This window comes from Rhinolophus sinicus, linkage group LG06, assembly GCF_036562045.2.
Source record: "Rhinolophus sinicus isolate RSC01 linkage group LG06, ASM3656204v1, whole genome shotgun sequence".
Classification (NCBI taxonomy): Eukaryota; Metazoa; Chordata; class Mammalia; order Chiroptera; family Rhinolophidae; genus Rhinolophus; species Rhinolophus sinicus.
This window is the reverse complement of record NC_133756.1, coordinates 54,435,940-54,452,069: the sequence shown is the minus strand read 5'-3', so window position 1 is coordinate 54,452,069 and position 16,130 is coordinate 54,435,940. Positions and strand designations below refer to the sequence as shown.

Here is a 16,130-nt window from a genome sequence, read left to right as displayed (position 1 = left end):
CTGCCAACCTCTAGTTTAGATATCTAACTGTTTACCTTGTTCTTTTGAATGATTAGTTTTTGTTAATGGAAGAGTAAGACAAATTTGGCTTTATATAATTTGTTTTCTCAGGGTTTAGAAATAGTGTTTCGAGTAGGATTAGCACTTCTTCAAATGAATCAAGCAGAACTGATGCAACTTGACATGGAAGGAATGTTACAGGTAAGTCAGTCCATGATTTTTTAGAATGTCTTTAGATTTTACTATTAATTAGTTAATAAACAGCTCTAAGTGGTTCTTATATTTTTCTTTCATTGTTTCTTAGCACTTTCAGAAGGTCATCCCACATCAGTTTGATGGTGGTCCAGACAAATTAATCCAGGCAGCTTACCAAGTCAAGTATAACTCAAAAAAAATGAAAAAGTAAGTGTTTTATATTTTGATTTTTAGTTGTACACGTTTGTTGAAGCATATAGGAAATTAAGTAGGAGTTGTAAAACATTCTAATAAGTGCAGTTTTCCTCCTCAGTTTGTATAACAGTAGTATTTTATTTGGTGGTAATGGTTTCAATATAACAAATTTAATGTTGGAATTTCATACTGCTCTTAATAGCAGTGCATGGGACCATTGTGGATTACCTTTATTTTTCCTTCCCATTCCACATTGATTAGGATTAGAAACCTGGTAAGTACAACCGGGATGCCAAAAAAATGTATACTAGCGGACACTTTGGTCAGCGTTGCTCAAGCAGTAGTTTGCTATAATCAGAAGTGTCTGGACCTGATGGTAACCACTTTGAGCACCTCTTGTAATTGCAGAAGTCAAATGTGACTTGTATTCATCTTTTGTTATCAGTATATGTTGAATATTACAATTTGAATACAGTTTTCCTTTCTTAAAATGTGTAAACGTTTTTTGTGGCACCCTCTATATATGAGGGTACTATTATTTTAAAAACTACTTTTATGGTGTGGTCCAATTCACTGACATTCTTTTCTTCTCAGTTGACCCCAGACTGTCATTTAAATTCAAGATTAGCATAACCAGCAAGAAAGACTTGCAGTATGGATTAAGAACTTAAGTTTTTATTTATTGTGTAGTACTTTGTAATGAAACTTTTCTTGGTGTATACTTCATTAAAGTTCAAGATAAGCAGTCTTGGTTCATAAATATTAATTTTTGAAATATGGTAAAAGTGTTAATTAAGAATGACAGCTCTTACTCTTCTAGCTTTTAGTACTTAAAATAAATATTAGCCTGAGGTCATCATAGTTAGCATTTCTGACACTAGTTTCTATGGTTATAAGATGCTTTAAAATGATAACAGTACTATAGGTTGGAAGTTCTCAATATCTTTGCTGCTGCAACACGAAATTACATTAACACATAGGACATATTCCTATGGACATTCCTACTCCAGAAAGTACATTAGAATGTGAGTGAGAATTATGTTATTAAAATTAGTTGCAGAAGCAAGTCAATTTATGAACTTCAACTATTATTGTTAAAAAATTACTTGTGAAATTTCTAATAACCAAGCACATTACACCATCATGTTGAGACATTATAGACTAAAAAGCTGATCTTTGCTGTAACTGATAAAAACCTTAAAGAGCCATCTCAATTTCTGCCTCTTGGTAAAACCATATTTATTAATTAATTTATTTATTTTGAATTTATGTTATTTTTTTCTGTTCATTTCTTTTTTTTTAAATTTATTGAGGTGACAATTGTTGGTAAAACCGTATTTAAATCACATTAGCCAGAAAGTGAATTTATTTTACTTTTATAAAGACTAATTAAGAGGGCCGGCCCAGTGGCTCAGGTGGTTGGAGCGCCATGCTCCTAATGCCGACGTTGCCGGTCAATTCCCACATGGGCCAGTGAGCTGCACCCTCTACAGTTAAGATTGTGAACAACGGCTCTCCCTGGAGGTGGGCTGCGGTGAGCAGCCAGAGGTTACTTTGAGCTGCTGTGGGCTGCTGCGGGCTGCTGTGTGCTGCCATGGGCCACTGTGTACCATGAGCAGCCAATGGCCAGCCTGAGTGGCCGGCAGCTGGCGAGAGCTGCCTTGAGCTGACCAATACCATGACTGACTGCCTCAGCCAGGGGGAGCGCAAAGCTCATAATACCAGCATGGGCCAGGGAGCTGTGTCCTACACAACCAGACTGAGAAACAACGCTTGAACTAGAGTGGGGTGGGGGAGGAAAAAGGGGGGAGAAAAGACTAATAGAGAACAAGATTCTCCTTTTAGATCTTATTTATCACCAGTATAATCCTATTTCTGAAATTTCAGTTACGCTACTTATCAAACTTCTGACTCCCTAGTTCTTTCACTCCCTTATTCATATTAGCTCTGTTCTGCTTTATCAGGATCCCTAGCCTGATGTCTAATAGCCTTCTTCCGATCTGAAAAAGTGTATCTCCTCTGATATTTTGTATTCACGTAGCCGAGTGTTGGAGAAAACTGCATAGTTAGTGAGGTTGCTGGCGGTAAATTGTGTCTCCAGTGCCATCCTATGTATATTTTTATTGACGTTGATTAATTCTCTCATTCCCCACAGTGGTTATTTCAAACCTTACCATTCTTCTCAAGATCCCATCCCCATTTTGCCGTTATCTAACTCTTCAGCAGAGTACCTTACTTCTTAATTTATTAGCCATCATTTTTAAACTTTCTGAACATTTTTCCTGTAACTTCCAGCTTATACAGACTTAGCCATAATTTCTTTTCTTCCCTTTTCAGTATTTATGTTCTTTATAATGATAAATCAGAATACTAGATGTTTTTCATTCTCATCTCTTCCAGGTCCTTGCTCCATTAATTGTTCCTTCTGTTCTTTTTGTTTGTTTATTTTTTCTTCAACCCCTCTTTCTGTTGTTCATTTTATTCAACATATAAAGGCATTTTGGAGTTCTGACTTACAAGCAACAAAAACAAAACCTTCCTCAATATAGCATTCCATTCTCCTTTTATGAAGCTTAATTGTGAAGGAAACAGTAGTTTATACTCATTAGCTCCAGGTCATATTTCATCTGCCTTTTTTCAATTGTGACATTTTTCAAACATACAGAAAAATAGAGATTAGAATAATAAAGAAATATCCATATGCTTGTCTAGATTTAACAGTTAATATTTGTTCTATTTCCTCCTTGTATTTTCTTTTTTAGGTATTTCAAAGTAAATTACAGAAATCATGACATTTCACTCTTTCATACTTTAGTATTCATCTTTATAATATAAAGGCATTTGCCTCCCTTAGACCACATTGCTTTTACCACTTAACAATAATTCCGTGAGAGTGTCTAATACCCAGTCTATGTTCCCATTTTGTCAGTTTGCCAAAAACGTCTTTTACCGTTAATTGCATTTTATTCAGGTATTCTCTTATATTTCTTTAATTTAGATCAGTACTGCCCATTCCATTCCTCTTTTTAATATGCTGACATGTAGAAAAGAGCAAGTTAGTTGTATGGAGAATATCCAGTTTAGTGATTTGTCCAGTCATCCACATGATGTCATTTAACTTTTGTGTCCCTTGTGTTTTCTGTAAACTAGGAACCAAATTGAAAGGCTTATTTGATGAAGCACAGCCATATTGGCAAGAATATTTAATAGGTGATATTGTGTACTTCGTATTAACCTAAAGAAATACATAATATTTATCTGTCCCACTATTATTAGTGATGCCATGACTGATGACTGGATTGAAGTAATGACAGTCAGATTTTGTTTTATTATAATGGGTTCCCCTTTACAAGCATTGAGTAATCCATATTTGATACTTGAGCACCGTGAGAGTATCTAGTTCATCTTGACCTTCCTCCTAATAGCTTTAGTATCCATTTGGTAATGATACTTTTCATGTTGAAATTATTTCATTTGGGTGCTTGCTTTGGCAGCACATGTACTAAAATTGCAACGATGCAGGAAGATTAGCATAGGTATAAATTGATAGTTACGAAATAGTCAAGAGAACATAAAGTACAGCATAGGGAATATAATCAATAATATTGCAATGATTATATATAGTACCACATGGGTACTAGACTGATTGTGGGGATCACTTCAAAAATTATATAAATGTCTAACAACTATGCTGTACACCTGAAACTAATATAAAATAATATTGAATATCAACTGTAATTGAAAATTAATTAAAAAAAATAAAAATTAACCAAATGAAAATTTTAGAACTAAATAATACAGTAACAAAAATTTCATTGAAAGCGCTCAATAGTTGAATGGCAATGACAGAGGAGAGTCAATGGACTTGAAAATGGATCAACAGAAATCATTTAATCTGATGAACAGAAAATAGAAATATTGGGGAAAATAATATGGACAGACGCTCAGGAGCTTATGGAATGATACCAAAAGGCCTAACATTCACTTCATTGGAGTCCCAAAAAAAGAAAGATTGGTGCAGAAAATATATTTGAAGAAATAATCCTTGAAAACTTCCCAAATTTGGTGACAGAAATAAGTTTATAGATTCGAGAAGCTCCATAAACCCCACCAAGCAAGATAAACTTAAGAGAAAACCATACCCATATATGTCATAATCAAACTGCTGAAATCCAAAGATAAAATCTTGAAAATACCAGAGAAAACTACATATTAAACAAATGGGAACAATTTAAATGACTCTAGATCTCTTTTCAGTAGACAGTGTAACATTTTAAAAATACTGAAACAAAAAAACTGTCCAACTAGAATTCTGTACCCAGCAAACGTATCCTGCAGGGATGAAGATAAAATAAAGACATTCTCAAATGAAAAAAGAAACTAAGAGAATTCTTTACCACTAGATCTACTTTAAAAGAAATGGTAAAACAAGTTCTTTAGGTTGAACAAAAATTATGTTAGAGGGAAATTGGGAACTTCATGAATGAAGAAAGAGCAGAAGAGATGGTAAATACTGAGTAAATATAATAGACTATTTTTTATCCTCTTAGGTTTTTAAAAATAGGAGTGACTGTTAAAAGCAAAAATTGTGATATTATCTGATAGGGCTTTTAATATATGTATATATAATACGAGTTCTGATAGTTTGCGAACTTGCCACCGTGCACTTACATTGGCAGCACTGTACAAACAGCTTGGTAAGGTTTCATAACCTTGGTGTATCAGTGTCTCACAGCTGTGTTCCGGTCAACGTGTGGTGGTGTCTTGCTGAGTGGCATTCATTATTGTTGCGTGTTTTTGTGTGCCGTTACGAGAATAGCTTGAATTAGAGTAATGAACAAACGTTAAATTTGTTATTAAACTTGGCAAGAATGGAAGTGAAATCAGGGACGTGTTAGTCTAAGTTTATGGGGATAATGCCATGAAGAAAACGGCAGTATACAAGTGGATTAAATGTTTTTCTGAGGGGAGAGAAAGTGTCACTGACGGAGAGAGGTCAGGGCGACCAGTAACAGGCAGAACTGGTGAATACATTGCAAAAATTCATCGAATTGTGAGACAAAATCATCGGCTGACTGTGAGAAGCATAGCAGACCAAGTAAACTTCTATAGAGAAACAGTTAGGGAAATCTTAACTGAAAATCTTGGCATGAGAAAGGTGTGTGCAGAATTGGTCCTGAAGGAGCTCACTGATGAACAAAAGCAAAGGAGAGTCAAAGTTTTCCAAGACCTTTTGGAGAGGCAGGACATTGTTTGGTGCTGTGTTATCACTGGTGATGAAACATGGGTGTACCAACATGACTCTAAAACAAAGCGTCAAAGTGCACATTGGAAGTCAGCCAGTTCTCCATGACCAAAACAGTTCCATCCAAATCAAGAGTCAAAACGATGTTACAAAACTTTTTGATATCAGCGGGATTATTCATTATGAATTTGTACCAACTAGACAAACAGTTAACCAAGTTTACTATTTGGAGGTGCTGAAAAGATTGCGTGAAAAGTTAGATGAAAATGACCTGAACTTTTTGCCAACAATTCATGGCTCTTTTGTCACGACAATGCACCAGCTCACACAGCACTGTCTGTGAGGGAGTTTTTAGCCAGGAAACAAATCACTGTATTGGAACACCCTCCCTACTCACCTGATCTGGCCCCCCAATGACTTCTTTCTTTATCCGAAGATAAAGGAAACATTGAAAGAAAGACATTTTGATGACATTCAGGACATGAAGTGTAATACAATGATAGCTCCATTGCAGAAAAAGAGTTTCAAAATTGCTTTGAAGGGTGGACTAGGCACTGGCGTCGGTGCTTGGCTTCCCAAGGGGAGTACTTTGAAGGTGACCATAGTGATAATTCAGCAATGAGGTATGCAGCACTTTTTCTAAGATGAGTTCTCAAACTTAATTGCCAGACCTTGTACATGTGACTACAACATAAAGTGGGGAGGATAAAGGGACCTCTATGGTTGTAAAGTTCCCACATTTAAGTTGTAAAATACTAACTCTAAGTAGACTGTGAAAAGTTAGGTATGTATTTTATAACCCCAAAAGCAACCTCCAAAAACTTTCAAAGAGATTCAGTAAAAAAAAAACCAACATATAAATTAAAATGAAACACATAGAAAGGTAAATAAATCCAATTAAAAATAAATTTCTTTAAAAAATATTCTATTTGGGATAAAAAAAATTGTGATTTTCTAACACATTTATTAGTTGACTTTCTTCATTAATAGATTCTTCATTGACTGGAACTAACTTCACCCTACTGGAAACAGAAATAAATACTTCATCATTTCCCTTTAATTACCAATATCTAGAGAAGGGAGTTAATGGAAATGATCCTCTTTTAAATTATTCTCTTTTTCTTTTTTCAGCAGGGGCATTATTAAGGACTTACAGAATTATAGTCAGTATGCTTTCACCTAACATAGTTGTTATTTTTGTTGTTCATATAGTCTCAATTTTGGCTTCAGACGCCCTTTTAAGGTGGCTCCTATACCTTTTTAAGAATGACTCTGTTAGTCTCTAAACACTTTTCTTGTTTTAGGAACAAAAGATGTCCCAGGCTCATTATGTATATTGGTTATTTTAGTGAGGAGTAGTATTTAGAGACCAAAATCAGGTGTGAGGGGTCCTCACTATTGTTAGGGTGTCATAGCTTTAAGAATCTTTCAATGGACAGAGGTAGAAAATATATATTGAGAAACAAATATAACTTCATATTTCTTAACCTTTTGTAATCGGATACCTGCCCTTACTCTTCCACTAAAACCACTCCTTTTGAAATCTTTCTTTGTATTCATTTATTCAGTAAATATTTTGTGTACACTTTGTATATGCTGACATTGTTCTAGATGCTGAAAATAAAATGCTGAACCAAATAGACAAAAATCACTCCTCTCGTGAAACTTATATTCTCGTGTGTGGGCAGGGGGAGGAAGAAATTAATCAAAATTATATGTCAGGTGGTGATAAGTGCTATGAAGAAAGACAATCTGTGTAAGGAGACCAGAGAGTAACCTATTTTTTTTAGTAGGGTGGTGGGCATAGGCCTTTCTTAAAAGGTGGCATTTAAACAGACCTAATAGGAGTAAAAGGCAAGCCATGCAGATGACTCAAAGAGCTTTTCAGACATAGAGGCCAAGCAGTGCAAAGGCCTGGAGCAGGAGTGTGCTTGGCACATTTGACAAACACCATTGTGACCAGGATGGTGGGGGCAGAGTGGCTCAAGAGGAGAGGTAGGAAGACGGGATGGAGAGGTAATGGGGTTTTGTAGAGCTTGGGATAGATAGACTTTTGTTTTTATTTTGAGTAAGAGCCGAGTAAGGACTTCCATTTTAACAAAACCACATTGGCCGCTGTGTGGAGAGTAGACATTGGAGGAGGTAGGGTCATGGTGGACTCATGGAGAGGAGTTAGTAACCTATTGAAATAATCCAGACTAGAGAATGATTAAAACTTTGATTAGGGTGGTAGTAGTTGAGATGTTAAGAAATAATTGTTTCCAAGTTGCAAATCAAACAGATGGTTTTTATTCCTAATCACATTTGACATACTAACTTTGGATATGGGTGATCACTTCCTCTTTATTTTTTTTTAATTTTTTATTTTTAATTAATTTTATTGGGGTACCATTGGTTAATAACATTATATAAGTTTCAGGTGTACAGTTTTATAAGACATCATCTGTATATTGTATTGTGTGTTCTCCACCCAAAATCTAGTCTTCTGTCACCATATATTTGACCCCCTTTACCCTCTTCATCCTCCCCCCACTCCCCTCTGGTAACCACCATACTGTTGTGTATGTCTATGAGTTTGTTTTGTTTGTTCATTTGTTGCTTTCTGTTTTATATCCCACATATGAGTGAAATCACATGATTCTTGACCTTTTCTGTCTGACATATTTCACTTAACATGATATGCTCAAGATACATCCATGTTGTCACAAATGGCAATATTACATCTTTTTTTATGGCTGAATACTGTGTTTCCCCGAAAATAAGATCTAGCCGGACAATCAGCTCTAATGCATTTTTTGGAGCAAAAATTAATATAAGACCCAGTCTTATTTTAGTATAAGACCAGGTATAATATAATATAATATAATATAATATAATATAATATAATATAATATAATATAATATAGGGTCTTATATAATATAATGTAATATAATATAATACCAGGTCTTAAATTAATTTTTGCTCTGAAAGACGCATTGGAGCTGATTTTCCGACTAGGTCTTATTTTCAGGGAAACACAGTAGTATTTCATTGTATTAATGTACCATATCTTCTTTATCCAATTGTTCGTTGAAGGACACTAGGTTTTTCCATGTCTTGGCTATTGTGAATAATGCTGCAATGAATGTAAGGATATATAACATCTTTACGAATTAAGTGTTTTTAAAGTTTACAAGTAGATACCTGGAAGAGGAATTGCTGGCTCATATGGTAGTGCTATTCTTAATTTTTCGAGGAGCCTCCATACTGTTTTTCATAGAAGCTGCACCAATTTATATTCCCATCAGTATTTTCTCCAAATCCTGTCCAACACTTGTTATTTCTTGTCTTTTTAATAATAGCCATTTTAACAGGTGTAAGTTGTATCTCATTGTAGTTTTGATTTGTATTTCCCTTATAGCTAGTAAAGTTGAGTATCTTTTCGTACATCTGTTGGCCATCTGTATGTCTTCTTGGGAAAAGTGTCTGTTCAAGCCCGATGCCCATATTTTAAATAAATTGGTTATTTTGTTGAATTGTATGCGGTTCTTCATATATTTTGAATCTTGGCTCCATATCAGAGGTATTGTTTGCAAATATCTTCTTCCATTCAGTTGGTTGCCTTTTTGTTTTGCTGATGGTTTCTTTTGCTGTGCAGAAACATTTTAGTTTGATGTAGTCCCATTCATTTAATTTTGCTTTTATTTCCTTTGATTTTGGGGTTCACAAAAACCCCTGTGAGACCAAAGTCCATACATTTAGTACCTATGTTTTCTTCTGTGTTTTATTATTTCAGATCTTTTATTCCAGTCTTTAATCCATTTTGTGTTAATTTTTGTACATGGTGTCAGATAGCAATACAGTTTCATTCTTTTACATGTGGCTTTCTGATTTTCCCAATACCATTTATTGAAGAGGATTTCCTTTCTCCATTGTATGTTTTTGGCTCCTTTGTCTAAAATTATTTACCCATAAATGTATGGGTTTTTTCGTCTCTCAGTTGTATTCCAGTGGTCTGTGTGTCTTTTTCTGCCAGTAGCATACTTTTTTGATTATTGTAGTTTTGTAGTATAATTTGAAGTCAGGGAGTGTGATAGCTCTGGCTTTGTTCTTTTCTCAGATTGCTTTGGCTACTCAGAGTCTTTTGTGATTCCATACGAATTCGATGATTTTTGTTCTATTTCTTTGAAAAATGCTATTGGGATTTTGATGGGGATTGCATTAAATCTGTATATTACTTTTAGTAATGTGGCCATTTTAACTATGTGGATTCTTCCAGTCGATGAACACATCGATGAACATATCTTTTCATTTCTTTGTGTTTCTTTCAACAATGTCTTGTAGTTTTCAGTGTATATGCCCTTCACTTCCTTTGTTAAGTTTATTCCTAGGTATTTTTTTGTTGTTGTTGCAATTGCAAATGGGATTGTTTCCTTTATTTCTTTTTCTGATATTTCATTGTTAGTATACAGGAATGCAATAGATTTTTTTTTAACAACTGATAGTCAATTTTATTGAAAAGATTGACTTAAGCATCTGCAATGGTGACTTCAACTTTGACTCCTGGCTCAATACTGATGAACATAAATAATCTGCTTACCAATCTCAGAAGGACTGTGCAAGTCAGTGAGTCGCTTATGGATCCTCATCTGAAAACAATCCCAAGTCTTAGAATCGTCCCCACAGGGAGTTTTCCTTGTAGTGATTCTCAGAGTCTCGGTAGACGTCCAAACTAGTCCCTTTCACTTTGAGATTTTCTTCCTTCGCGCCTGTGATCAAGTCAGCACACACCTTCTCCAAGAATTTTACATTGTGGCTGGTTAGAGTGAATCTAATTCGGTGAATCGCCACCTGTGCTTCCACGGGTGTCTTTCCAGTATCTTTCAAAGGCATGGTTGGGGCGCAGCTTCCTGACTGAATTGTTCCTCAGAGAGACCGAACAGTGTGAGTCAGGAGCAGGAGTGGGCGGCGGAATGAAGCTCCGCTGCAGCTGTGACCGTGTCTTCCTCAAAGAGACAGGAATGCAATAGATTTTTGTACATTGATTTTGAATCCTGCAGTTTTTCTATATTTTTAAATTGTTTTTAATAGTCTTTTGGTGGAGTCTTTAGGGTTTTCTATATATGGAATCACATCATTTGCAAATAGTGACAGTGTTACTTCATCATTCCCAATTTGGATGCATTTTATTTCTCTTTTTTTTTGCCTGATTGCTCTGGCTAGGACTTCCAGTTCTATGTTGGATATCAGTGGCAATAGTGGGCATCCTTGGCTTGTTCCTGATCATAGAGGAAAAGCTTTCAGTTTTTCATCGATTATGATATTAGCTTAGGGTTTGTCATATATGGCCTTTATTATATTGCAGTACTTTACTTCTATACCCATTTTATTGAGTGTTTGAATGATAAATGGACGTTGTGTCTTGTCAAATGCTTTTTTTGCCTCTATTGATATGATCATATGATTTTCATCTTTCGTTAACAAGGTGTATCATATTGATTGATTTGCATATATTGAATGATTCTTGCATCCCTGAAATGAACCCCACTTGATCGTGATGTATTATCTTTTTAATGTATTGTTCTGTTTGATTTGCTAGTATTTTGTTTACGACTTCTGCATCTGTGTTCATCAGAAGTATTTGCCTATAATTTTCTTTTCCTGTTGTCCTTGCCTGGTTTTGGTATCAGAATAATGTTAGCCTTGTAAAATGAATTAGGAAGTATTGCTTGTTCTTCAAATTTTTTTAGAGCAGTTTTAGAAGGATAAGTATTAAATCTTCTTTGAATGTTTGGTAGAATTCACAAATGAAGCCATCTGTCTTGAACTTTTGTTTTTTTGGGTGGTTTTGGGTGACTTTTTCAATCCTTAACTGTTGATTAGTCTATTTTGGTTTTCCAGTTCTTCATGGTTTAGTCTAAGAAGGTTATATATTTCTAAGAACTTTTCCATTTCTTCTAGTTTACCAAATTTGGTGGTATGTAACCTTTTGTAGTATTCTTGTATGATACTTTGTATTTCTATGGTAGCTTTTGTAACTTCTCTTTCATTCCTGATTTTATTTATTTGAGTCTTTTTGTCTTTTTTCCTTAGTGAGTCTAGCTAGAGGTTTGTCAATTTTATTTATTTTCAAAGAACCAGCTCTTTGTTTCATGAATTTTTCTGTTGTCTTTTTTATTCTGTATTTTGTTTAATTCTGCTCTAATTTTTCTTATTTTCTTCTACTTTAGGATTCATTTCTTCTTTTTCTAATTCTTTGAGGTGAAGTGTTAGATTGTTTATTTGATTTTTTCTTGTTTCTTGAGATAGGTCTGTAATACTATAATCTTCCCTCTTAGTACCGCTTTTGCTGCATCCAAAATTTTTTGATTTGTCATTTTAATTTGTCTCTATATATCTTTTGATCTTTTATTTCTTCTTTGACTCAATAGTTGTTCAGCAGTATTTTGTTTAATCTCCACATATTTACGGTTTTCCCAGTTTTGTTCTTATGGTTAATTTCGAGTTTGATATTGTTGTGGTCAGAAAATATGCTTGGTATGATTTCAGTCTTTTTAAATTAATTGAGACTAGTGTTGTGCCCCCAACATATGGTCTATCCTTGAGAGTGTTCATGAGCACTTGAGAAGAATGTATATTCTGTTATTTGGGGATAGAAAGGTCTGTAAATGTTATGTCCAATTGATTGAATGTGTCATTTAAGGCCCCTTTAAAAAAAACTTTTATCATATACACACAAAAGAATATTTATAGCATGTTTGATAAACACAAAAGAATATATATATATATATATATATATATATATATATATATATATATATATATATGTGTGTGTGTGTGTGTGTGTTTTTAACTTGCGAAACAAGGATAAAACAAATGCTTATGAACCCATCACATAGCCTAAGTGCCCTGCTACAAGAGGTAATCACTGTTCTGAATTTTGGATTCATCATTGAGGTCCTTGCTTTTTGAAAAATAGTCTCACTTCATATATAAATAGTCAATGCTTATTTTTGAGTGTTATGAAAATTGTATCATGCTGTATATAGTCATCTATGATTTGTGTGCATTGATTAACATTATGATGGTTCAATTTATTAGATTTTTTTGTGTTGCTGTGGCTTATTTTCACTGCTGTATAATAGTCCATTGGGCAAATCTGCCATAATTTATCCACTTTCCTGATGGACATTTCAGATATTCTAGATTTCTGTGTTTGTTTGCTGTTATGTTTTAAAATACTATGAATATTTGTGTGAAATTTTTTTTATGGTAGATAGTTAGGAATTGGATTGCTATACTGCAGGGTATTACAAAATTTGCTGAAGTGCTACTATAGTGTAATCTAATCCAGCAATTTATAAAAATTCTCATTGTTCTACTTCATCATCAACAACACTCAGTTGTTCCTAATTTTTGCCAAACTGTTGAGTATAAAATTTATTATCTCATTTTAGACTAAATTTGTATTTCCCTAACAATTAATATTAATGAAAGTCAGTATCTTTTCATAGGTTAATTGGCTTCATGTTTTTCTTCTGTTTTCCCTTCCCTTTTGTATTGCAATGTTTACTTCTTACTACATTGACTACTTCTTAGTGATTAGTTGTTTATATGTATTCTGGTTAGTAATCCTTTATTGGTATTAAAAGATGAGTCTCAACCATTTCTAGTAAGTTCCACCCTTGAATATGTAGCAAAGTTAGATTTGGATCTAGCGCTGAAGAAGGTTCTAACTTCAGGTAGGTTGGAGAGTGGCAGAATAGAAAAGTAAATAGCCTGTTACAATTATGGTCTGAGAGATGCCACTATAGGAGATGCCACTCTTAATATAACATGTCAGAGATGCTTAAACTAAATTTCTTTAAACTGCATACAGTTTAAACATACAGTTTGTTGAGGGATCAGTAAAATGTTCTGAACATGGTAACTAGATTTTCAATTTCCATCTATATTCTTTCCTCACATTTACCTGCCTGATAACATTTCTATGGTAGACGTATCTTGTTTTTCCTCTTCACCTCCCCTTTCGCAGTCTGTCTTCTACCACTTTGTAAAAGAAAGGCAAACCTGTCACATTCTAAATCTTAGGATGGTACGCTACTTTGAGATGTACAAATCACTGAGGTATCAAATAAAAGGGACAATTTTAGAATGCCTTGCTCCAGAAGGAGTGTTTTCTGAAAAAACAAAGCAAGAAAAATGGAATGGAACAGCTTTTTATTTCATCCGTCTAACAAATATGTAGCAATGCTGCCTTATCTTTCTTACAATTAGAATTGAAAGTAGAATGGTGATCATGGGGGAAAGTATTAACATGTTTTTTATTTGAGTTGAAAAAAGAAGGCAGACTGTAATGACAAAATAAATATAATTTGACTCACTAGTTCAATAACATGACTGCCTTTGCTACTTAGTTTACAGAATACACATTATCCATAAATTAACTGAGATTAAATCTCATTTAAAGTTTTAGTGGAAAAATTTTAAAACACATACAAATTACATTGTTTGCAACTGTATACTTCAAGTAAAAAGTTTTAGAAGTCTTTAAAATGTTTAAGGGGAAACTTTTTTTAGTGGGTACATGAGGAAAAATATTGGAAGACCACTGACATGATCAGATAAGGGGATGGCAGAGGCTACAGATTCAGGTTCTTTTCTGAAGGAGATGGCACCAGAGTACCTTTTAAAGAACTTAGGTTTCTAACTGTTGGGGTTTAAGTGATGACTACAACAGGAATTCCCTCCATGGGAAACTTACAGAAGTGCAAAAACTGACACAGAACAAATATACCACATGATGTCCATCAGTGAAAGTGCCATGAGGGGAAAATAAAGCAGGATGAAAGATATAGAGCGTTTGGATACTGTTTTAGATAGAGCACGTAAGGATAGGGCACACAGATTGGTAAGGTGCCATTTGAGCAGACACCTGAGGGAAGTGAAAGAGAGAAAGCCAAGTGATTATCTGGGGAACAGTAAATACCATGACTGAGGCCAGAATGTGTGACTGTAGCATAGGAGTGTGGTGGGCAATGAAGTCTGAAACGTGGGGCTACAGGGATCTTTAAAGCTGTGCTGTCCTATATGGTAGCCACTGCCTACATGTGGCTATTTAAATTAAATACAATCACAGATTCACTCCATAAGTTACGTTAGCCACATTTCAAATGCTCATTAGTCACTTACATGTGACTAATATCTACTGTATTGGACAGCACAAATATGGAACATTTTCAAAAGCTCTGTTGGGCATTGTTTGGCTCCTGTGGTGCCAGATTTATATTCTAAGTCTGAAGGGAAACCATTCGAAATTTTGAGAACAGTGACATCATCTGGTTTTAAAAGTCACCTTTTTTGCTGTTTAGAAGTATAAGTGGAAGTTGGCCAGGTGAAGAGATGGGTGGGCATTTTAGGTAGAAGTAATACATACAGAGGCTCAAGGGTACCTTTAAGATATGAAAGTTGTAAGTGATCAGTCTTAGCCTATTTTTTTTTTTGGTAATTTTTATTTTGGTCTCCTTTTAAACTTTTTAAGAAGTTACAAGTATGGTACTAGGAACTCCCATATACCACTAATCCAAATTTACCAGTTTATGTTTTGCCCCATTGCTTTATTATCCTCATTTCCCCCATATGTATAAAAGTAATTGTGTGTGTGCATACATTTTCTTTTTTGGGGAGGGCGGTTGGGGATCAATTTGAGAGTGAGATACTGTGCCCTTTATCCTTAGATACATGAATGTGTACTTCCTAAGAAGGACTTTTTTTTTTTTACTTGATCCTGTAGTTAATCAAAATTATGGAAGTGATCATAGATAGAATTCTGTTATATAATCCACAGTACATGTTCAAATTTTATCACTTGTCCCAATATTTTTTATAGCTGTCTCTCCCTCTGACCCACCCCCCAACTCCCACCCTTACACACTCCCCACCCCTTCACTCAAGTCTTGGATACAATCCAGGCACCCCAGGATCATGTATTGAGTTTAGTTGTTATGTCAGTTCAGTTTTCTTTAATCTGAAACACTCTCTGAACCTTTCTTTGTGTTTCTTGACCTTGATATGTTTGAAGAGTACAGAACAGTTATTTTATAGAAACTACCACAGTTTGGGTTTTATAAAAATGTTCCTCATGATTTGCGGTGGGCATTTTGGGCAGGTATACCAATGATTTTGTATCTTCTCAGTTCATCATACGCTAGGTATATGATACTTGTTTGTCTTCTCAAGGGCACATGGGACATTTCCCAAGAGACCATACATTAGATCACAAATTAAGTCTCAATAGGTTAACAAAGATGTATTATACAAAGTGTCTTCTTCGGCTATAATAAGATGAACTTAGAAATAAATAACAAAAGTAAAGGAAATTTTGCCATTTTTTTGGAAATAAACACACACTCTTAAATAATCAATGGATCAAAAAAGAAATCATTAGGGAAATTAGAAAATAGGGATGAATGAAAGCAAAAACAACATTCGAAAACCTATGCAACGTAGTGAAAG

At 34.6% G+C, this 16,130-nt stretch overlaps 1 protein-coding gene and 1 pseudogene across 8 annotated transcripts in view; one reads left to right on the top strand and one right to left on the bottom strand.

Moving 5' to 3' along the window:
* EVI5 (ecotropic viral integration site 5) overlaps positions 1-16,130 on the top strand; it is a 229,097-nt gene that overhangs the window by 93,088 nt on the left and 119,879 nt on the right. For all 8 annotated transcript variants that reach the window (XM_074335138.1, XM_074335136.1, XM_074335135.1 and 5 more), the window contains exons 8-9: positions 112-201; positions 305-402. In XM_074335138.1, coding sequence (XP_074191239.1) covers positions 112-201; positions 305-402 — 188 coding nt within the window. The remainder of the gene's footprint in view (positions 1-111; positions 202-304; positions 403-16,130) is intronic.
* Positions 10,144-10,508, bottom strand: LOC109458889 (small ribosomal subunit protein uS10; annotated as a pseudogene).